This window comes from Oryza brachyantha, chromosome 3 (genome assembly GCF_000231095.2).
Source record: "Oryza brachyantha chromosome 3, ObraRS2, whole genome shotgun sequence".
Lineage (NCBI taxonomy): Eukaryota > Viridiplantae > Streptophyta > Magnoliopsida > Poales > Poaceae > Oryza > Oryza brachyantha.
The window spans coordinates 19,115,405-19,138,611 of NC_023165.2; the positions used below are offsets into that span (position 1 = coordinate 19,115,405).

At 41.7% G+C, this 23,207-nt stretch overlaps 3 protein-coding genes and 1 long non-coding RNA gene across 7 annotated transcripts; 2 read left to right on the forward strand and 2 right to left on the reverse strand.

The window, feature by feature from the left end:
• The first annotated feature begins 547 nt into the window (after positions 1-547).
• LOC102700319 (cytochrome P450 85A1) lies at positions 548-4,550 on the forward strand. The gene is made up of 9 exons (XM_006650221.2): positions 548-925; positions 1,643-1,964; positions 2,776-2,925; positions 3,032-3,280; positions 3,366-3,452; positions 3,542-3,620; positions 3,715-3,821; positions 3,901-4,025; positions 4,127-4,550. Exons 1-9 carry the CDS (start codon positions 723-725, stop codon positions 4,212-4,214), a joined length of 1,410 nt encoding a protein of 469 aa, XP_006650284.1. The 5' UTR covers positions 548-722; the 3' UTR covers positions 4,215-4,550.
• Positions 1,402-8,375, reverse strand: LOC107303931. Of its 4 annotated transcripts, none has more exons than XR_005811313.1 (6): positions 8,195-8,375; positions 5,601-7,709; positions 3,892-4,216; positions 3,334-3,450; positions 2,056-3,244; positions 1,402-1,981 (listed from the first exon to the last, which is right to left on the reverse strand). It is a non-coding gene; the product is annotated as an uncharacterized LOC107303931 (long non-coding RNA). The 4 variants fall into 4 exon arrangements; XR_001549906.2 differs by lacking the exon at positions 8,195-8,375 and adding an exon at positions 4,692-4,911 and having other exon boundaries at positions 5,601-8,184; XR_005811314.1 differs by lacking the exon at positions 8,195-8,375 and having other exon boundaries at positions 3,334-3,359; positions 5,601-8,184.
• A 170-nt stretch (positions 8,376-8,545) lies between these two features.
• LOC102700038 (fructokinase-like 2, chloroplastic) lies at positions 8,546-13,167 on the forward strand. Its single transcript, XM_006650220.3, has 5 exons — positions 8,546-8,627; positions 9,324-9,628; positions 9,724-10,370; positions 11,814-12,285; positions 12,620-13,167. The coding sequence occupies exons 1-5, from the start codon at positions 8,560-8,562 to the stop codon at positions 12,880-12,882; spliced, it is 1,755 nt and encodes a 584-aa protein (XP_006650283.1). The 5' UTR covers positions 8,546-8,559; the 3' UTR covers positions 12,883-13,167.
• A 6,296-nt stretch (positions 13,168-19,463) lies between these two features.
• Positions 19,464-22,824, reverse strand: LOC102708884 (cytochrome P450 78A5). The gene is made up of 2 exons (XM_040522681.1): positions 21,871-22,824; positions 19,464-20,261 (listed from the first exon to the last, which is right to left on the reverse strand). The coding sequence occupies exons 1-2, from the start codon at positions 22,822-22,824 to the stop codon at positions 19,647-19,649; spliced, it is 1,569 nt and encodes a 522-aa protein (XP_040378615.1). The 3' UTR covers positions 19,464-19,646.
• Positions 22,825-23,207: the final 383 nt, after the last annotated feature.

Here is a 23,207-nt window from a genome sequence, read left to right on the forward strand (position 1 = left end):
ATCCTACTCTAGACAGGATGGAATACATCACACTAGTACTCCTCCGTATCCGTAATTTAATTGATAACATTTTTGATTTTTTAAACGCATATTAGCTATTTGTTTTATTTAAAAAGCATCTATGATTATCATTTATTATATTATAATTATAATTCTTACTAAATATATTTAATTATAACTCATATGTTTAATACATATTATTTACTTAGTTATGATTACATTTATTACTAATATATTTCAATTATAAGTTATATATATTCGTGTAAATATTTGAAATAAAAACGAACGATAAATATAACGTATTATCTCTGTTTCGTATCATATCATAATATCATATCATAATATCGTAGTACTTTCCAGAGGTAGGGAGCAGTAAATTTGTTGTTACAAGCAGAGCATCAGAGCGGAGAGGGAAAAGAAAGAGAAGGCAAAGGCAGGCAATAATTCTTGTGTTGGGGGTGGGGGATGGTGGCTGGCTGGCTCGCGCTCGCCTATATAAAGGCGGAGGGAGGAGCTCCTCCTCTTCCAGTACAAGCAAGCAAGGCGCGCTAGCTTCATCAACCAACCACCACACTGCTGCGTCCTCCTCCTCCTCCCGGAAGCAGAGCAGGGAGCAGCAGAGGAGGACGAGGAGAGAAAGAGCGAGCGATCACTCGCTGCCTGTCACCCCACAGGCCGGAGGAAGAACGGAAGATAAACGCAGGTGTAGCCAAGACAACAAGATGGTGGCGGCGGCGGTGGCGATTGGGCTGGCGGTGGCGGCGGCGGTGGTGGTGGTGGCGAGCAGCCTGCTGCTGCGGTGGAACGAGGTGCGGTACAGTCGGAGGCGCGGCCTGCCGCCGGGCACAATGGGGTGGCCACTCTTCGGCGAGACCACAGAGTTCCTCAAGCAGGGCCCCAGCTTCATGAAGGCCAGGAGGCTCAGGTATCCGTCCGTGTGTGTCTGTGTGAACACCACCTGACACGCATTCCTGCAATCTCCATGACCATGCGTATGCACACATCCCTCTGGTGCTCTGTTCTGCAAGAGCTATATAGATAGGACAGGTAGAAGCTTGGCCATGCCATGGGGGAGAGACAGAGGAAGAAGAGGAAGAAGAAGCTGCTGCTGTTGCTTTGATGGTGGTGATGATGATGAAGAAGAGAGAAGAGGGTGATCTGGAGGAGGAGGGGGGAGGGAGGGACCTCGGAGCTGTGTCCCCCAAAAGCTCACACTCATCACTGTTCCAGCTGGGAGATCCTACCTCTCCTCCAGTCCACCAAAAAGTGCTCCCCTCCCCTTCCCCCTCATAGCACACACACAAAAGATCTAATTTTTTTTCACCTCAGAAGAAAAAGGAGAGATTTTTTAATAACATCCATCCCCACTCTGCCCCTCCCAAGCTTTCCTCCTCAATGATCAATTAAAAACATCCGCACCACAAACATTTGTTATTATTGATGCTGCTGCTGCTGTTGTTACAGAATCTGTACTAGCAGCAGCATGCATCCATCAATCATTCATTCCTTCATCCACTTATGCTTCTTTTTTTTTTTTAGTGATGCTAGTAGCAGCAAGGAAAGTGAGTACTAATGAGTGATTAGTGATGCTAGTAGTAGCAACAAGTCAAGTGAGTAATCGAGGTGGTCGGATTTGGTGCAGGTACGGGAGCTTGTTCAGGACGCACATCCTGGGGTGCCCGACGGTGGTGTGCATGGAGCCGGAGCTGAACCGTCGGGCGCTGGCCAGCGAAGGCCGCGGCTTCGTCCCGGGCTACCCGCAGTCGATGCTCGACATCCTCGGCCGGAACAACATCGCCGCCGTGCAGGGCCCGCTCCACCGCGCCATGCGCGGCGCCATGCTCTCCCTCGTCCGCCCCGCCATGATCCGCTCCTCCCTCCTCCCCAAGATCGACGCCTTCATGCGCTCCCACCTCGCCGGCTGGTCCGCCGGCGTCGTCGACATCCAGGCCAAGACCAAGGAGGTACCTGCTCTGCTCTCCTGCATGCATGGATATACTATTATTATTATTACAGTTTTTTTTCCTCCATTTTTTTGATATTTCTGGTCATTACCAGTAATGGGTATAATTAATCGGGGACGGTAATTCATGTGGGACCCACTGTTGAAAATCTTGGTCTCTTTTACCGTACTCTACTACTCTGCATTAAAGAAAATCTCAAGTGTTGACATTAGCTTAGCACTGCTGCTGATGCTGCTGCTAGTTGGCAACAAAGAATGGGTGGCACCACTAGCACACCACACAGTAAATTTCTTTTCCTTTTACCATTTTACCACTCTCCACTGCTGCTGTTGATGCTCCAATGGCAGCAGACAGAATGATGGTGCCTCTTGCAAGCAGCTGGTAAGGGAAATGGGGGGAAATGAGGAAAGGAAGGAGAAGGGAGGTTGGGAGGAAGATCCCCCTTTCCTCTCTGGACCAACAAAAAGGGGAATCTCTAGTAGCTTTCTAGAACTTGTACTGCTGGATAACAGAAGAGATTGTTCCATGATGAGCTCTTTCCTCAGCCAGGGAAAAAAGGATACAAAGTAGACAGGCCATCTCTCATTCTCTCTTATAGTACATTGTTATTCCAAAGTGAATGAAATCTATATATCCATAATGATGGCCATCACATGTCTAAAGAGAAGTTGTTTTTGTAGTGGCAGCAGTGGTACTGCATGAGTACATGGTTTGCTTTTGGTTGGGGAGTGGCTGTGGTGCTGAATTTCATATACTTGCATGGCAGCTCATGGTAGAGTGTTTGTTTAAGCTCTTGTGGTTTCACTTTCAGATGGCCTTGCTATCTGCACTCAGGCAGATTGCTGGTGTCTCTGCTGGCCCACTTTCTGACGCACTCAAGGCAGAGCTGTACACCCTTGTACTTGGCACCATCTCCCTGCCCATCAACCTTCCAGGAACCAACTACTACCAAGGGTTCAAGGTAGCTGATGATCTGAGTGCAGATTTGTACCGATATGTGATTGTATTCAGTTAAACTCATACTACTACCTGAAGCAACTGTTCTAACAAAGCGCTCCCTTTTTCAGGCAAGGAAGAAGTTTGTGGCCATGCTGGAGCAGATGATCGCCGAACGGCGATCCTCCGGTCAGGTCCATGACGACATGCTGGATGCTCTCTTGACCGGCGTCGAGGGCACCAGGGAAAAGCTTAGTGATGAACAGATCATTGACTTGATCATCACCCTCATATACTCTGGGTATGAAACCATGTCAACGACTTCGATGATGGCGGTCAAGTACCTGTCGGACCATCCCAAAGCTCTTGAGCAACTCAGGGTATATATACACCGAAAACCCAGTTGAATCCCATAATGAAAATCGATCCACACCTCGTTTACTGATGATCTGTTCACTTCTGCAGAAAGAGCATTTTGATATCAGGAAAGGGAAAGCGCCTGAGGATGCCATCGACTGGAATGATTTCAAGTCCATGACCTTCACTCGAGCTGTAAGTTTGATGATAATGAAGTCAGAAAGCAACCACAGTAAAAATGTAGTATGATCATGGTGAATTCATGGGGAATTTCTGCTGTGCAGGTTATCTTTGAGACATTAAGATTAGCTACAGTTGTGAATGGGCTTCTGAGGAAAACTACCCAAGATGTTGAAATGAATGGTGAGACATGCACGATATATGCTGCAGCAGTTAGCTTCTTTTTGATAAATAAATCTTTGGACAGTCCTAATCCAATGCTTTGTATTTCTTCCAGGCTATGTTATCCCGAAAGGTTGGAGAATATATGTTTACACGAGGGAGATAAATTATGATCCTTTCCTGTACCCTGATCCAATGACATTCAATCCATGGAGGTGGCTGGTAAGTAAAAGAGCATTCAAGTAGTACACCAATAATCTATTTGATCGAATTCTAACCATTTGGTACTTACTGAAAGCAGGAGAAGAACATGGAATCACATCCACACTTCATGCTTTTCGGAGGAGGTAGTCGGATGTGCCCGGGGAAGGAAGTCGGCACAGTGGAAATTGCAACTTTTCTTCACTATTTTGTGACTCAATACAGGTTTGTTCGTCTTGTTGAAAAAAAAAATCCTCCATTGCTCAGAGCATATCTGGCTCTTTTTACTGACAAAGAAGACACGGTGTTGATCTTTCTCTTTGCAGATGGCAGGAAGAAGGTACCAACACAATACTGAAGTTCCCCCGAGTGGAAGCTCCCAACGGGCTACATATCCGAGTGGAAGATTACTGATCCTGGAACATTTTGCGGAGTTTAGATAGGAATTCATAGTCAGATAGAAAATAAGAGTGCAATTCTGATGCTGCTGCCCTGATGACAGGATTAGAACAGCCGTTTGGCTCTTGTAACATATGTCCATGAAAATAGGAATATTATTATAGAGATAATATAGGCATTATAGGTCCAGTAGGAAACTAATGTAGATTGCCTTAAGATGCTCATGTATTCTTTTGGTTGATCAATTGTTTAACTAAAACAGAAGTGTCATTTGGCTTCTATGCTTCTGGACTTGATACAGAGTTACAGACACCAGCTGTCCATAAGAACATAACACATGGGTGAAGAATTTGACGAGATAAAAGATTTCTCTCAGAAACAGGATTCAAGACTTTAAATTTCTCCTCTCATTTCATTTTTAACTGCCAACAAACTGAGAAATATTAAGTACGTAAAGGAGCAAATACTAAGGGAAGGACAGTAAAGGTCTACCTCAATGAACATGTTAAAGCTAGGGAACTGTGGTTGTTTGGTTTTCCCGGAAAGATACAATGACCTCATGTTAATGAACAGGGAATGCTTCAATTGGTTGGACAGTATATTGATGTCGGGAAAAGCACTTTCCTCACATCAATATACTCAAAGGCAATATTAATTGCCACTTCGGTAGTACAGGAGTTGTAAACAGTGATATCCAGGAGTGGCACTGCTGCTGCTATTCATAGGAGATGAAACTATTTAAAAATTAGAGTAAATTAAAATTCATCATACCAAAGATTATACGAAAGGGCAATTTAGTTATCCCATACTTAGTGTATGGGATAACTGTAGATTCTTTTCAATTCTATAGCTACAAACTACAGTTCATTCTCAATTCTATACTTACTACAACTCTTTTAGAACCTGGGTGCCTGGAGATTCTTTTCAATTCTATATGTACATACTAAAGCTCTTTAGAACCTCGATGAGAATCTAGCTTCCCATCTTTTAACTCTTGCTCATGGTTATAGGCCAAAATTTAAATTCCTAACCTTAAATATGAAATTGATTTTGAGATTTTTTATTGTAGTTTATTTTCAAGTTTTGATTTTTAGATCACTATGAACATGCATATAAAAATTTTATTCTTAAATTATTTTATGTTTGCAATATGCCATTTGACCTTTTCTTTTAAAAACCCAAAAGATAACCCTGAAAATTTAGGATAGCCGGAGCTTCTGGGAGAGAATGGAAGTTCCCCAAACATGGCCTAATGGGGCATTTAATTATTTATCACTTCTACAGTAACTCGTTTAACAATTAGTCATCCTATGTGTCATGTGACACATGGGGTATAAGCCCATATATCCCATTGCCACAAAGGTTAATTGTGAAATGTAAGAGTGGCAAGTGATCAAATACCTCTGGCCTAAAAGGTACTATTCCACCTGAAGTGCAGTGTCAGAATCAATGCAGGGTTCTGAAACTAACAGGTGTAACTCCAACTAAAATAGAACTCAGCTGCAAAATCAACGAACTGGAAATAGCCAATGCCTTGGATTAGATGCTTTCAAATGACAAGAAAACAACTAAAGAGACAAAAATACTGATTAGAACAGTCATGTATGCACAGATTGACGCACATGCAGCAACAAAGCCACATGCATCTTGCATACACAGATACGCTCTTATTGAACTGACGTGCAAACTCCAATCTGTAGTCTACTGACAGAATAGAGTTTCTGGCAGTACACATCTGTGCAACGCAACATCTATGACCAGAAGTAGCTACAGGCAGAGACAGACACACGTTGCATGAACAAGCGTGCCACTGAACTCAAGAACTGGTACATGGTTGAACAGAAGAAAGCAATGCCAAGTACAAGCCTCTTTCTCACTCTCTCCTATATGACTATCTCAGTTCTCAGGAGATGTACACACTGCCATGATGGCATCCCATGTGATGAAACAAGTACAAGAGTTTACAGATGCATTGCACATTCCCCAGACTATTTGGATTTGAGAATCACTGGGCTGACATTGTGCAAGGAGTAAGCCAGTAAGGCATACACACGGTAAGAAGTAAAAGACTACAGAGTTCATATGGAATAGTTCTCATCCAAGCATGAAAGAGGGATTCCTATTTTCGGGTAAATGTTGAGATGTAAGGGCAGAAGTACACCCAAAAAAGAAAATGATTCAAGAAAGAGAAAAAATATAACAAACGGAAGCGGAAGAGAGTATAACAACGATTATGTAAAACAACTAAAAGAAATACAAGCACATATTTAATTTTGATGTTGAATGTGTTGAGCAGGAAGAAACATCATTGAATTCAATTTAGCAAAATGTCAATTGAAATGGCAGGGGAAATCCCATCTAGGGAGAATGGGTCAAAATCATCTTATTGTTATTCAGTCTCTGCAGGACAATGGGCTCCTACACTTGAACATATTTGAATTAAATTCTGGATTTGATAAAATATGCAAAATGCCTTAAAAAGTTTTTAAGTTTTTCCGTATTTCAGAAACATGTCACATATATTTGCAGTACCAGCACTGTGCACTCCAATTATGTTGCACGTCTGTTTGCCAATATAGGGCTCTTGCCTAAAAATCTTCAGGAGTTTGATGAGACTATCAATTTCAGTAGACAAACCTAGATACCCATCAATGGAGCCATAACAAACAGTAAATTAGTATGCAGTATTGTCAAAGCTTCAGAGTTTGTCCAGTGCTTACCATACATAGATGTATGGTGAGCACTAATCGAACTATTCTTTCACCATTTTTTATGAGTTGATAACCACAGAAAAATAATATCCAGATTAATTAGTCTAGACTAAGCCATATCTTGTTCCATCAGTATGGCCCAAGTCCTTAATTTCTTTGCTGTCTCAAGCTTTGCTCAATGTAGCCCATATCTTAGCAGCTTCGTGAGTAATTCATGTGGTCCAAGCTTTATTGTCCCTCTTAACAATGGAGTTTTGAAACAGAAGTTGATCAATGACACATGCAGGTGCGGTTTTTATAACAGCAGGCATGTGGTGTAATGATAATGCATGAATCTTTCATGAGCTGTAGGGGTGTATAAAGTTACTGATTCTGCGACCCATATTGCTCCCTAAAGCTAAGACAATTGCTTGCTCTTGGGATCTTGTCTTGGATGATTATCCCGAAAATAAACAGTACCTTGAGAAATTTGTTTGTGCACCTTTCTGACACAACAGGTTGCCATGGGCATAGCCGCATAGGATTGCCAATATGCGAGAAACATGAGTGGACGCTGCTGCAGTAATGCAGAACATTTTTAAATGATCAATCCTTTCAAGCAGGATTTGGCAGCAGGAATTATCAGTTAAACTCTTTCATTCATAACATGGGGCTTAGTATATAATAGTAACATAGTAATGCATTACATGGTTAGCTAAAAAGTTGGAATGTCCTTATGGTTTTCTCCAGAACAGAAAAAATAAATAAATGTCGTGTGAATAGCTCTGCATGACCTGCAAGTCCAAGTGTACAACCCAACCTTCAAAATGAAAAAGATCACATGACAGCTCAAAGTTAGTCAGAAGCAAGAAACAGCTTCTTTCAGGGCCAATCTAAGTACTTGTATAGGTACAAGAAAATTCTTCAGACGGAGTAATAAGCATAAGTATCTCAAGCAACAGTGCTTAGAAACTAAAATGTGGCATGCAGAAGAGATAAATATGGGTAACACAAATAGAAGTGAAAAAAAAAAGCAGGCAATGCAACACGAAATCGGCGGGTTATTCCATTCCCAACCCACCAAGAAAGAACAAACCCCCCATGATGGTTACCTGAACAGGCAGACAATGTGTGGAAACTACCCAATTCTCGACGAGCAATTGAAAAGGAGAAAATGGATGAACGAAATAAACAATCCATCGTGACCTACCAACAGATCTACCGGAGCACGCATGTCTAAACACAATCTCACCACAAACCAAACAAGGGACGCTAGATTGATAAACCACGATCAAACATTTATACCAACAGCAACCTCCCCGAGCAGCGGCGCCATGGCGGCGGTCGAAGAGAAGAACAATCGATCCCAACAGCTCGCGAACCGGAGAGGAGGCCCACCGCCGGCGGCGAGCGGCGGTGAAACGGCGGCGGAGTTCTTTGCTTTCCTTTCTTTTCCCCCTCTTATCTCCGTCCGTAATCCCATGGAAGAAGCGTATTTCCGGAGTTGCGTCTTCGGGGGTTCCCTGTTATTACGGTTATGCCCCTTATCCTCGGATGGATGGAAGGGCATTTACGTAATTTTAGCTTCTGGGGTTTTGCTCTTCTTCCTCCTCTTGTCAAGGGGATTTCTCGTCATCTTGTAGGCTCCCTCCATTGATGTACCCCCCCTGATGGCTTCTCTCCTTCTCCCTCCTCGCTTCCCTTGCTCCCTGCCTTGCACTCGCTGCTCGACCATCAGGTACATATATACGCATGTCTTTCTCTCTCACTTTCTCTACTCGGTAGTGGTGTAGATCGCTGGGACTTGGCACTGAGGCTGAATTCACTTCATTGTGAAGCCTCGTGTTTTGTTTGATTCATTTTTTTTTTCTTTTTGGCGCTGTTTGCCACCATCTGAGTGATGCTTGGAGGGAGGAAGCGAGATGCTTCATTGTGTGCGTGTGTGTTTTGGGTGTAATGCAGATTCCCTCCTGTTGAGCTGACATGAATGGTGAGCTTAGGGAAGGGGATGAGGGGCGCATGGAGAATGGGAGACCGTGGCTCTCCTGTGGAATCTTTCCTTTGCTCACCGTGCATCGATTCGATAGCATTTCTTTTACATTGATGCATATCTTGATTTACCTCCAAATTTTTTGATTGGGTTTTTGGTTTATGTTTTGTTCATGTTAGAATTTTAGAGAGCAGCTATTTGATCTTACGAAATGAACAACCGATCAAATTGCGATGTGTGTTGAATGAAATATAGTATTAGTATATCTTACTCAGTGTAGCTAGCCTTATCTGAATATTCCCTGTGCGGTAGTAGCTTCATACCGATTGTGTGATAACATCAGTTTTTATGTTAAGTCACCAATATTTATTTTTTTAGAGATTACTACTTATTCTTTAAATGTCAACAGTTATAAGTGGCTTGCTTCCAATGCGTAATGTGCAGGAGTCAATTACATTACAAGCCAAGCATCTTGGGAAATATTATGGCTAAGCCTAAAACTAAAATGAGGTCGCTCAACCGAAATCTGAGTTCCATGGCAAAAAAGAGTTCTCAAGATGTTGCAGAAGGTTCCAGTAACGAAGAGAGTGACGACGACACATCCACGACCAAGAAAAGAGCTCCAAAACGTGGAAGAAGGAAAACCACCACAGAAGCATCAGAAGGAGAAACACAAGAAGGTCAAGTGGACGCTGAAGGTGAATCTCCTGAAGGGTCTAAGAAAATGAAAAGGAGAGGCCGCAAGAAAGGTACACATTGCTGTTTTTAGTAGAGTACTTCTTTCAGTATCTTAGTACAACATTGTAAATGCTTAGCAAGTCATGAATTCTCTCCTATGTCGCAGCTGCAACTAATGCAAGCTCATCAGACGAGAAGGACAAGGCAAAAGAGTCAAAGAAGAGGGGCAGAAGAAAAGTTAAGACTGTAGAGGAATTGAGTGATAATGAAGGAGAAGATCAGAGTGAAGTTCTAGTGCTCTCCAATGACAGTCAACAGCAAATTTCAGCAAATGATCTAGAAAGTAAAATAGCATCATTGCTAGTAGAAGATACTGATGAGATTGACAGATTAGTGCCTCTTGTGTGTTGCTTTGGGCCTGCTAAATACTCATTTATTCCTTCTGGGAGACCTGCTAATAGGCTGATTAATCATGAAATTCATGAGGGAATGAAAGACATGTTTTGGTCTCCAGATGAGTTTGTAAGGGCGCCAGGAGGATCATCATCCAATGTTGCTCTTGCTTTAGCAGCTACTGGTGGCCGGGTTGAATTCATGGGGAAACTAGGCGATGATGAGTATGGCCAAAGTATATTATATCACTTGAACATCAATGGAGTTCAAACTCGGTCAGTTAAAATGGACCCTTCAGCATTGACAGCCATGTCCCTGATGAAGGTCACAGGCAGAGGTAGCTTGAAAATGAGCTGTGCTAAACCTTGTGCGGAGGATTCATTTGTCCAATCTGATATCAATCCAACTGTTCTAAAAGAGGTAAATATGAATACATCACACACAATTTTCGATTACACCTTATCCGTTGTGCTTTCTAAAATGGCTTACCTATACAAGGTTCTGTACAATACTATTTGTTATATTTCCTGTAAAAATACTATTTGTTATACAATTTAATAGCAACTGGGCACATACTTATTTTATTAATTTTTCTCGAGAAAAGTTTCTCTTGTCATGCAGATCGTGGCAACAACAAATTCTATAGTTCTTCACGTAGTAAAGCTATTTTACTAAACTGACCTGTAATTATGTTGTGCCACATTTTTTTTTCTCAGAGAGGATTTGTGAGTGAAAGAGTACTACCCAGCTTAAAATATTTTCATGTCACACTTTTTTTAGTTATAAATAACCTGATTATGCATGAAACTCTTACTGTGTACAAGTAAATTTGTTGAATAATTATATAACTTAGACAATAAGAAGATTCCATTTTCTTGATCATCATAGGAAGAGATCTTCATCTGGTAGCTAGATGCCTAGAAGATACCAAATCTGTGCTAAAGTGAACAAGTTACTTTCACATGAAATTTATGGAATCTTGTTTATGTGTAATGCATTTATCAATTGCTGCCTATAGGACATTTACTTTCAGATATATGTTATTGTTTGCTACATTGTAGTTAGTCTATTTATGAAGACGTAAATAACAACTAGAGCTATACTGTTAGATAATGTACTGACAGCTAACAATTAAATGACATGGCTTTGGACTCAAAATATGCAATCTATGAGTTGATCATGAATGGGTCAAAATGATACTCCTACTAAGTATTATAACCAAATTGAAGGCCTACTTGTTTTTAGTGATCGCGCCTTGATAGGTTCAGAAAGAACCAAATACAACAATTTTTGCTGACAACTGTGCTTTTTCTATATGTCTGCATGCATGTTACTGTAGCACTAAGCAGCCTGCGCTTAGTTTGAGTTAGAAGACATAAACCTTTACTACAATGAACTTAACTAAAATCAAAATTATGTAAAAACCTTTTAGCAATTAGACACTACAAGCTGCTTTGTACACAAATATGTTGGACATTATCTTTTCTAATGCAGAGTTCTGAATTTTTTGGCTCAAAATAATATGAACATTGAACAACTGGTTCAAATATTAGCAGCCTCATCTTTTCGCTTTTGTTTGTGCTTATAAGCCAAAATTAAATTTTTAACCTTAAATTTGGAGTTGATTTTGGGGTCTTTTTATCGTAGTTTATTTTTTAGCCTTGGCTTTTAGATCGTTAAGAACATGTATATAAAAGTTTTATTCATTAATTATTTTAGTTTGTAAATATGCCGTTTGTCTATCACCCCTAGGTCTCTATGTGCAATCTGTACCCTGAAATTATTACTGCCCATGAAAAATGATGTCCACTGATTTGATTTATCTTAAAATAAATAATGATTCGCTTTTACTTGTTAATGCAGGCTAAGATGTTTTACTATAATTCTTCAGCTTTGCTTGAGCCCACTACGCAATCATCACTGTTGAAAGCAATTGAGGTTTCCAAGAAATTTGGTGGTGTAACTTTCTTTGATCTTAATCTTCCATTGCCATTATGGTCGTCTAGTAAGGAAACCAAGTCACTTGTCAAGGAAGCATGGGAAGCTGCTGATATTATTGAAATCACTAAGCAGGAACTCGAGTTCTTGTGTGGCATTAAACCATCTGAAAAGTTTGATACAAAAGATAATGATAAATCCAAATTTACACACTATAGCCCAGAAGTTGTTATGAAATTGTGGCATGAAAATCTCCAGGTCCTTTTTGTGACAAATGGCACCTCTAAGATACATTATTACACAAAAGAGCACAATGGCTGGGTTCGTGGCACAGAAGATGCACCTATTACTCCTTTTACCAGTGACATGTCACAATCAGGTGACGCCATTGTTGCAGGTACTGTATCTGATGTTTTTTTTTTTCCTATTTAGTTCTGCAGGGCATTCCATTTACTATAATGAAACTGAAAGATAGCAAATGCAACATTATATGCTTATTCCCCCACTTTCACAAAGCAGGAACATACAAATTCTTTCAAACACCATCTCCAGATTTTTCTCCTTTCTTGTTTTTGAAATTATGGTGTCAGTCTTTTATAGCTTATGGCATCACATGCATGATAATATTTTCTTCACACTTCATCTAGTTCAAATGTTTTATTAAGAGACATTTTGTTTGTGCATGTTGAACTGGTTCTGATGACATATCACTGTGTTCCTACTTTCTTCAGCTCTCATGAAGATGCTCACAATTAACCCTCACCTGGTCACTGACAAGGTTTACTTGCATGATGCAATTAAGCATGCTATTACTTGTGGTGTCATTGACCAGTGGCTGCTTGCACGTGAACGAGGTTTCCTTCCCAGAGAACAAGCAGACCCAGCTAGCGAGCAGTATGGAGTGAGATTTGTCACAGAGAAGGAATACCGTACAATTCCTGATTCCATACAATCAGAAGATTCATCACAGAGTGAGCTTTTATATGTGGAGTGAACAATGCAAATCCAGAGGCAAGCAAATTCAGAGGCCTGTTAATATTGATAGGGAAAAAATACCTGGATTTTCCTTTAAGCATTAGTTATGGGAACCTCTACTCTTAACTGGAGTTGGTATTTAGAACTAGTTTTAACCTGCAGGCTCTAGGTTTTTGAACACAGGTTAATAGCCTCAAGATAAACTAACACATTTGTATTGTCAAATTTTGTATTATGATTTTGTCGTAAATGTGCATGATTGGTGCCAGAAATTTTCCCAGAACAGATCATTGCTAATTACTTATTTCACTGCAACTCTACTATTCTACCAGATGTCCAGATTACGAATTGGTATAATTAAGTAATCAATTTTCAAGAGATTTAGTTGTCAATTCATCTAGCAGTGGTGTGCTGGTGCCACATGCAATAAAGGTGAGTGTGCATATCTAGTGCTCAACAATATTTTTTAGAGTGCAGCTAAGCAGTTTATTTCCTTTTTCAGAAAAAAAAAGAAATGTCTCTTAACAGTGGAGCTTCACATGTACTTGGGGTTAGATGGTTGCTCTAGATCTTTCAATAAGGTAAGAAGGATATACTTATTTCTAGATATCATCGTGACTGAATATGGGGAAATCATGCCACTGCAGAAGTGCGAACAGAGCAAATTTTCTGGAAGCTAAAATTCATTATGCATTCTGCAATCAACAAACTAAGTACTCCCTCTATTTCATAATATAAAACTTTCTTGTCTTGTATAAATTTATGTATATACCCCTCTATTTCATAATATAAAACTTTCTTGTCTTGTATAAATTTATGTATATACCAATGAATCTAGCCACATATACAGACTATATACATGAATCAATGGATAAATCTAGACAAGTCTAAAAAGTCTTACAATATTAAATAGAGGGTACATGATACATGCATTGCTTGTGAACCTGGCAGTAGAATGAATTTGAAACTTGAAACCTGATCTGTTGAAAGCCATTTGGCCAAGCAAATGTAAGTTAGCCGTCTGCCATGTTTATTTTGTTTTTTATGAGTCAATAAGCGAATGTAAACTAGTCACCTGATCTACTATGAATTACTATAAACTATAAAAGAATAATTTTCACCAAACTATTCTTGTAGGGCAAAAGTATATTAATGGATACACTTCTAAGCAGTTACACACAACTACACTTTTCATTGGAAACCATTTACATTTTATGGAATAATGCAACTAAACTCTAGATTTGTAAAAACCAGCTGATATTGTAGTTTTTACATAGTTTTCGCGTTGGAACTTTAGTTCTTCCAAAGGATTCTGTCCCTCTATTTGTTTGCTTTTCATGCAAGCCCCCTAATTTACATTACTGGTAAGTGTCATGAACCAATCAGCTTGTCCTAAAGGTAAAAATATTGCGAAAGGAATTGAGAACGATGATCATCATTTAGCTATGCGAAGGGGTTTGGATTTGGTATATTCTTGAGATCTTGTTGTCATACGACAAGAAGTTTACTCTTTACCCTGAAATTTGTGCTCTATCAGACTAGCGGTCCCTAGTCTTGGACTTGATGGCCTCTGGCTGGGTTTGGCATGTTTCATGTGCTGAAGAAATCCCTGACCGGTTTGTCATTGCTTGCATCAGCAAAGCAATATTGTGCTAGAATTCAATTTCATTGGCTAGCATATCACCCTCTGATAGTCTGGTGAGTCGAGTGTCAGACTAGTGAAACAAGATTTGCCCTCAAACTGACATTGACATGAAATTAAGCCAAACGCCATTATGTATATCAAAATAGTATTATCCCTAACCACTAGGTAATGGTTACATGTGGATCATGCTTAACATTTGCTCAATTTCATACCTGGTGTCCATGTTGAGAAGATGACTTGTTACTGGTGAGTGGTGACAAACTGAACAGTATTCAACAGTGAAAGCCGGCACACTATTATTTGCCACTGACTCATGCAATTTGGCTATCATATATATGTATAAGAACAGCCCATGTAAACTCCAGAAAGAAGAAAAGGTATTTTGGGTTCTGAAAAGCCAAAACAGCACACTGAAATTCCTCTGCTCAAAACAAATATGTCACAATCACAGGGGCCTTATTGACTTGTTGTTGAGGCATCATATTATTTTGTTGAGCCAAAACGAAGCTTCTCATCATGCTAGCAACTCCGACCTGAGTTGAGTGTTTGTAATTTTGTGATTAGTAATGCTCCACGTCTCCCTGAAAGCACCCTCTTACCCTGTGAAAAATTTTATGTATTAAGCCTTCAACTTGACATCTTATCCTAAAACACTATATTAGATGTATAATGGATTGGACAGCTTATTAGGAGATTCCCTACTAAAGATTCTGGCAATGTCCGAGTATGTTTAAAACACGGCTTGAGTTTGTTAGAGCAAGTAGAGCTTGCAGGTGACACTTGGGACAAAGGATGAAAATGGTCTCGGAAATTCTTGACTGGCCGACACTTGTTTTCGATTTTCTAAGCGGAGGTGGCAAAAAAGATACGGAAATGAAAATGAAAACGATTTTGCTGTTTTACTAACCATTTTCTTAGGGGGTCAATTGGATACATGACACTATAACTTTCATGGTTTTGAAATATGACGTCAGTCTTTATATAATTAGAACTATATCATCATTGAAAGAGTATATTAAGGCATAGAGGGGGGTGAATAGGCGATTTAAAAATTAAACCTAAAAAGCGGAAGCTGAGACTTTCGGAAGTTCCGATCAGTGACTTCGGAACTTCCGACCTTCGGAAGTTCCGTTGATCTTCGGAACTTTCGACAGCACCAGATCTAGAACGAGAAAGAAATAGATCTAGCCAACCAAACCTCAAATAAGCAAACCACCTCCAAATTTTCCACAAACAGCAACTAGAGTACGCGCGGAGACCAAAAGCAATGCTTAAATAACAAGTTAGAGAGATTTCACCACAAGTGTAGACGGAGACTTTTTACCGAAGTTGCAATCCTTGAGGGGATTGTACTCTCCGTTGAGGAGCTCAAACTTGAGCCGGGTTCCACAACTCTTTCCTCGGGGTTGCACTCGTGCACTCCCCCTCACTCAAGGTATCTCTTCCCTTTCAGAGGTGAGATCCAACCTTCACAAACTTTTTCCCGGCACACCACAAGAGCTTCGGTGGCTCGAGGAACAACGTCTAGCCGTCTAGGTGAGATCTTTGGATGAATCTAGTGCTCACAAAATTTCTCACGAAGTCAACACCAAGCACTCAAACCAACTCAAAACAACCAACTCTCACACACACAAAATCTAAATCACTTAGATCCGTGGAGAGAAGGAAGTGAGAAAGCAAGGCTCAAAGTGAATCGCAAGAAAAATAAGCCAATGGCCAAATGAATGAGTAATAGAAGCAGCAACCCTAGCTTGAGGGGTTGGGGGGTATTTATACCCCCTCTCAATTTCTGCCCGTTGGGGGCAAAAGATTCCTTCTTCGGAACTTCCGGAGGTCTCCTTCGGAACTTCCGGTCAGTTCAAAATAGCAGCCCCCAACACTTAGAAAATTCAAAGTCAACTGCGGAAAGTCAAGTCAACGGAAGTTCCGGTCAACACCTTCGGAACTTCCGTGAATCTTACAGAACCGAAGGTCTCCTTCGGAACTTCCGTGAACTTACAGAACCGATTCTGGCTTCTTCGGAACTTCCGTAAATTCCAGCACAACTTCAAAAAGATAACAAAAGATGCACTTAAAAAAATTTCCGTGCACCGGATTCATTCCTAGATTTCATTTGCACACCCCTCTTTATAGTACGGCATTCCTAGTTGACTCAAATTCAAAGTAAATACACACGCCAACACGAATATACTGACTTTACTTCTCTTTTTACGTGGGCGGCGCAACAGCAACTTTTCATGAGGACTATTTATACCTTCACATTCTCACACACGTCATTAGTCCTCATCATTAGTCATTAATTACCAAAACAAATTAGGGGCCTAGATGCACTTTCAATCATCAGTAGACTAAAAATAGGATATATGCCACTCTATATGTCTAGGACGCACGTTTTGAACTGTTTTTTTGCAACTGTATTTCCATATTGGACCATAGAAGGTGGGGGTGTCTCCACAATTAGCTTGCTCCCAATAAACTCTAAATTAGTTAATCCCAATCCTAATTATGCCACAGGAGATTTGTACTAGTGATTGTGACAAATGCAGGTGGGCAGGACTGACATCCCCCTAGTCGATCCCTAGCAACGACTTCCTTGAGGCCTTGTTCGGTTAATCTCAATCCCAAGGGAATTCAAGGAGATTAGAAATGGATTTATTCCACACCTATTGTGGTGTGGAATTATTCTTCCTCAATCCTCTCCAATCCCTCCCTCTTGAGGAATAACCGAACAAGGCCTGAAGGATTGCATCCGCCACACCGACAAAGATGGAGGCAAACGACTATGACCACACGACACTAATAACATAAAAAAATAAAATGGCTTCAAACAGTTCATGTGTCGGTACACCAATTCCACGTTAAATTTGAGAATTAGATTATCACATTGTAGGCTAAGTACATATTTGATCATGAGAATTCATTAGGCCATTACACCTTGACCTTCAGGCACCGGTTAGGCATCTGCCACCGTACATGGTCTTACGAGTTACGGCTTTAGGGTTGCCAATACACTGTAGTTAATGAACTCAATTTATCTCTGCATCACCAGGTATATTGCTTTCACATTTATTCTCTTGGTATACCAGTAGATTAACTCAATTTATCTTTGCATCACCAAGTGTATATATGGATTTGAATATGATCGATACATCTCGTAGTGTCTTTCACCTAGTTTGGAGTGTTGTAGCCACTACATGAACTCATTAATATCAAAGCAGAACTCATTCGGGTTTAAAATCAATTCATTAATATCAACTCATTCGGGCAGAACTCATTAATATCAATTCATTTAAAACTGACCCCTTTAGAGAGCATGCATATTTCCCACTCTCTATCCTCCCTTGTGGGTATAAAATTAAATAAACCAACACCTATAATATATAATATATTATAGGTGTTTTTTTTTGAAGAACCAAAACCTATAATATGTTATAGGTGCTAATTTCTTATTTAACTGGCACCCATAAAAATCCAAGCCGACGACTCATGTGCAACAAGACACCTTCCTCTCTCCGCCTCACTTACTTCCTCTCTTTTCCTCTATGCTACGGTCCTCCTCCTCCTCCTCCTCCTCCTGTTGTTAGTTTTCCTACTGCCACCACCTAGAATGGCCTCAACAGATGATGGTGTCTCCCCCTCTCGGTTAAAAGCCTAGACCTCACCTCCATAGTGGTGGCCACACCTCATCACCACCTGGACCTTACCTCAACGATGACACATTCACCTTGTCGTGCCGTTGGTCTTATCCCCTGCCTCCCTCACCATGCATGGGGCTGCCATGAGCTTGGCACGGCCAGATCTAGCAACCACAAGCTCGTGGGAACTAGATCTGTCCACCACGAGCTTAGGGTCAGCCAAACCCGATGAGGGAAGGGGGCTCAACAACAGTCGATGTGCTGGCAAGAGGACTGCACCATGACGAGGAGCAGCGAGAGTAGTGTCGTCCTCTTTCCTTCCTTATATATATATATATATATATATAGTTGTTTATGTAATTTGTTTATCAATGATCTTGGAAATCTTTCGATCTCAAGGTGGTTGTTGTATGGATGTTGATAAATGCATTCTTAGGGTTGTTTGTTTGGGTTGCTCAGAAGATTCGACCGGATCCATTCGACCTATTTTTCTTGCCTCACATGGACCTTAATAATGTCGGTCGTGGAACCAATACCAATAACCAAGAGGATCACTGGTGCCACCTTTGGCATTCTAGTTGGGAATCCGACACCCATGGGAGGGTTCCTAAATGACACATATCCCCTCTCCTATAGTACTGTTTGTCATCACAAATCTCAAAGCACATCCAAAGGCAGAAAAATCAATATTTTGTCTCCCTAATTTTCTGTTGACAGATATCTAGCAATTCCAATGTAAAAATGAATGGAACATAAAACATAAATCTCCAACATGTAAAACTAGGTAATCCCAAAATTAATATAAATTACATACGGTGAATAACCATTTTTCACAACAAAGGGCTCCTAAAAAACAAACCACAACCCAAAATACTTACTTCCATCATGCGAGCATGAATGGAAAGCCCCATATAAAAAGCTACATGTTAGAGATATGATTCGAATTATTATCTATAATGTATTTGGATTATATTACTAGTTTTCTGGTAGGTTTTTTCCAGTCGTGTCCTATTAGAAGTAGGAGTAGGATTAGTTTCCTAATAGAATTCTACCATCATTTCCCTATTAGGACTCTTTGATTTCTCCGTGTGTGTGTGTGTGTGTATATATATATATATATATTGTAAGCTGTACGCGAAGGGTGTGACAGCCCGGTATATTCCCTTGCGTTGTAAGCATCATCTCATAGTGGTTATTGCCGGTTGGTGCCTGTGGTTTTTTCTGCAAGGGTTTTCCATGTTAAATCTGTGTCTCGATTATGCCTCAATTTTCCTAACACTACAAAACCTTGGGAGTTCTAACCAACAAGCCACATCTAGATCTATAAGGTTGGAACATATTTTTGTACATAATGGAATTGATTTATTCTGGCCTTTTGCTTTAAAAAAGCTATAGCCAATTATTACGAAGCTTGCAAGACAAAGGACTGCAATACATACATATTCTAAGCAAGTTGGTAGCTAATTAAGCTTTGATTTGATGCGTTTAGGACACTCTAGCTGGCTAGGTAGACGAGGTCCTTGGAAGCGCGACGCAGCGCAATGGCTTCTCCATTTCGAGGGACATGTTGAGGCGCTCGGCCATGTCGACGCCGACGCCGGACGGGACCCACCGGAAGCTCCGGAGAAGCTGCGCCAGCCAGAGGTGAACGGCGGCCATCGCCATCGCCCTGCCGGGGCACGCCCTGCTTCCGGCCCCGAACGGCGCCAGCCGGAGGTCGCAGCCGCCGGACACGCCCACGTCGGCGGCCTCGTCCAGGAACCTCTCCGGCCGGAACACGCCGGGGTCGCGCCACAGTCCGCCGTCGCGGGCGATGGCCCACATGTTCACCACCGCCGTCGTGCCGGCGGGGACGAGGGCGCGGCCGCCGTCGAGGTGGGCGTCCCGCGTGGCGAGGCGCGCCCACGACAGCAGCGGGCCGGGTGGGTGCATCCGCAGGCACTCCTTGACGACGCAGTGCAGGTAGCGGAGCCCCGACGACGAGGAGGCGCCGCCGTCCGCCGCGGCGGCGTCGATCTCGGCCTGCGCCTTGGTCTGGACGTCCGGGTGCAGCGCCATCCGCGCCAGCACCCACTCCAGCAAGATGGCCACCGTGTCCGTGCCACGGAAGATCATCTCCTGCACCACGCGATATTAAACATGGGAAATACGTAGTAGCTATATAACATTCGAGGACACGGATAAAATCTAGTTACATTGTTAACATATGCTCCCTCCATTCTATATTATATGATATTTTTGGTATTATCTAGAAATATCCATATTATATACGTGTATGTAGATTTATTAATATATATATATATATGAATTTATTGAAAATCAGAATATCTTATAGTATAAGAGGTAATATGCATATACTCTTATATATGGTATCTTGGGCAACATATATAACTTCATCTTTTCGTTTTTGCTTTAGCTTATAAGTCAATCTTTGAATTTTCAACTTTAAATTTGAAGTTGATTTTGGTTTTTTTCATCACGGTTTACTTTACAGCTTTGACTTTTAGGTCGCTAAGAACATGCATATATGCATATGAAAATTTTATTTTATAAATTATTATTCATTTGCAACTATGGTGTTTGACTTTTTTATTCAGAAAACGAAAAGGTGGCCCCTATGCATCAGTCCACACCATGAAGTGATCTATTCCATCCGTGAACAAGAATAAGAAATCAGACAACCCGGGTGGATTAGTATGTGTGCATTTATATGTAAGTTAAAAATTTACATTTAAATCGTACATGCATGTCATGATCGGTACATGAATGTTAAAACAAGTTGGCATCGATCAACACGGGATGTGCAAGTTTAGTTTGTGTTATAGATGCAAATTAAACGTGCAGTAGTAGCTAGCTATCTTGAGCTCATCCATTAAGGGACAGTGACTCTATGTTCTATCTAGATTCTCTAGAATGATCCCATGAAAAAGATACAGACGAGATCATGCGCACACACGCACTACTCATGGACAATGATTGACTCAGGGACACAAAAAGATTAATATGTACTGCCTCCATCACATCCAGTTAAGAAAAAAATAGTATATATAGTCTAGCTTATGTAGACCAAAGAAGAAAAGATTTCCAACGTTTCACGTTATAAAACTTTCTGTTCATATGTCTGTTAATAAATCTAGATATTTATATAAAATATATACATTAATATGTGAATGATTTTAGACAAACCTAAAAAGTCTTATAATATAAAACGGATGAAATAATATATATGCATGACTATAAGCTGACTACTTTGACCAGACATATTGTTTTCTTACATGTATTAAACACACGCATCTTCTTTGTGGCTTATATGCATGTCCTGTACCTCTAGCTTCCTAGCTAGTCAACTAAAAAGAAGTGATGTTTTGGGCATTGGCCTCAGGCCTCAGCCCATGCGGATTAAATGCAAATTATAGTAACCAACTAGGATGGCATAATGATGAAGATAACTTAGAAATAAATTGATTCCCTTTAAATCTTAACTTTCTTATTTCCCATATTATTTTTGCTTACAATATGTCTCATTCTCTTTGAGCTAGCATATGCTAGTGAGTTCATTTGTAGGTGGTATGTGTGATAAATCCTAGAAGTTCTCTGATTAATTAATCTAAAGTTAATTTTAAGTGAACTCTATTGAGTGAATCTTATTGGAGCTACTGTACTAAGCTTGCCAGCTTGGTAAAGTACGTGCCATGCATGCATACAAACACATGGTAAGTGTACTCACCCAGAGGACAGCGACCATGTCCTCCTCCTCCAGCCTCTCCTCTCCCTCCAGCCCCAGCAAGACGTCGGTGAAGTCACGGTCCTCGTCGTCGTCGTCGTCGCCGCCGCCGTTCTTCGCGCCTCTCCTTCTGTGGTCATCTATGATCTTGGTGACGAACACCCTAACCCTAGACGCCAGCGCCCTGCTCCTCCTCCTGACGCCATGAACGTCGAGGAGGCGCAGCAGAGGCACGTGGTCACCCCAGCTGAAGGTGCCGAGCAGCTCGTACCCTTCCTTCACCATCTCCTCCAGCTCCGACACCGCGCCCACGCCGAGCTCGCCGAGGCCGACGCCGAACACGGTCGCCATGACATTGTCCAGGCTCGCGAGGTGCAGCAGCCGCCTCACGCCGACGACGCCGTCGCGCGCCATGGCGAGCGACACGCGCCGCACGGTCTCCTCGCCGATCGCCCTGCGGCGCTCGGCGAGCCTCCTCGGGCTTAGCGCGTGCGCGGATGCCAAGCGGCGCAGCCGGCGCCAGTACTCGCCGTGCGGGGCGAACCCCATGGCGCGGTGGAACATGAGCTCGGAGGCGGCCTCCTTCACGGGGCGGTCGGCGAACGCGGCGCCCGCGAGGATCTCCCGCGCCGTGTCCGGGTGGCTCGCCACCACGAACCGGGTGAGCCCGACGGAGAACGCCATCAGGCGCGTGTCACCGCGCGACGCGGCGAGCCTGGCCAGCGCGCGGTGCGGGTTCGCTCCGGCGAACGCGAGTAGAACTCCCGGCGGCCCAGGGATGGCGGCGCCGCCGTGGCCGCCGGACGACGACAGCGCCCACGCGATGCCGCCAGGGTGGAAGAAAGCGAGCGCGAGGAAGATGAGCGCGAGCAGGAGGCAGGCATGGAGAGGGTTGGCCATGGTGGCGGCGAGGAGGAGAGGTAGGAAGGTGGCGTCTAGGTAGGAGAAGGAGACCATTTTTAACTTCAAAGTGTGTTACTACAAGTGTATAGGGTTTAGGAAGAGAAAGTGGTGGGTAGACTTAAGGAGAGGAGACTTGGTATTTATAGAGGGGTGGAGATGAGGGACAAGCTAAGGTTGACGATTAATAATCTCATGCATACTCTCTCCGTTTTATAATATAAGATGTTTGATTTTTTACTTGCAACGTTTGATCATTCGTCTTATTCAAAAAATATGAAAATATCATTTATTTTGCTTGTGACTTACTTTATCATCAAAAGAACTTTAAGAATGACTTGTCAATTTTTATATTTATACTAAATTTTTAAATAAGACGAATGATCAAACGTTGTAACCAAAAAAGTCAAACATCTTACATTATGAAACGGAGGTAGTAT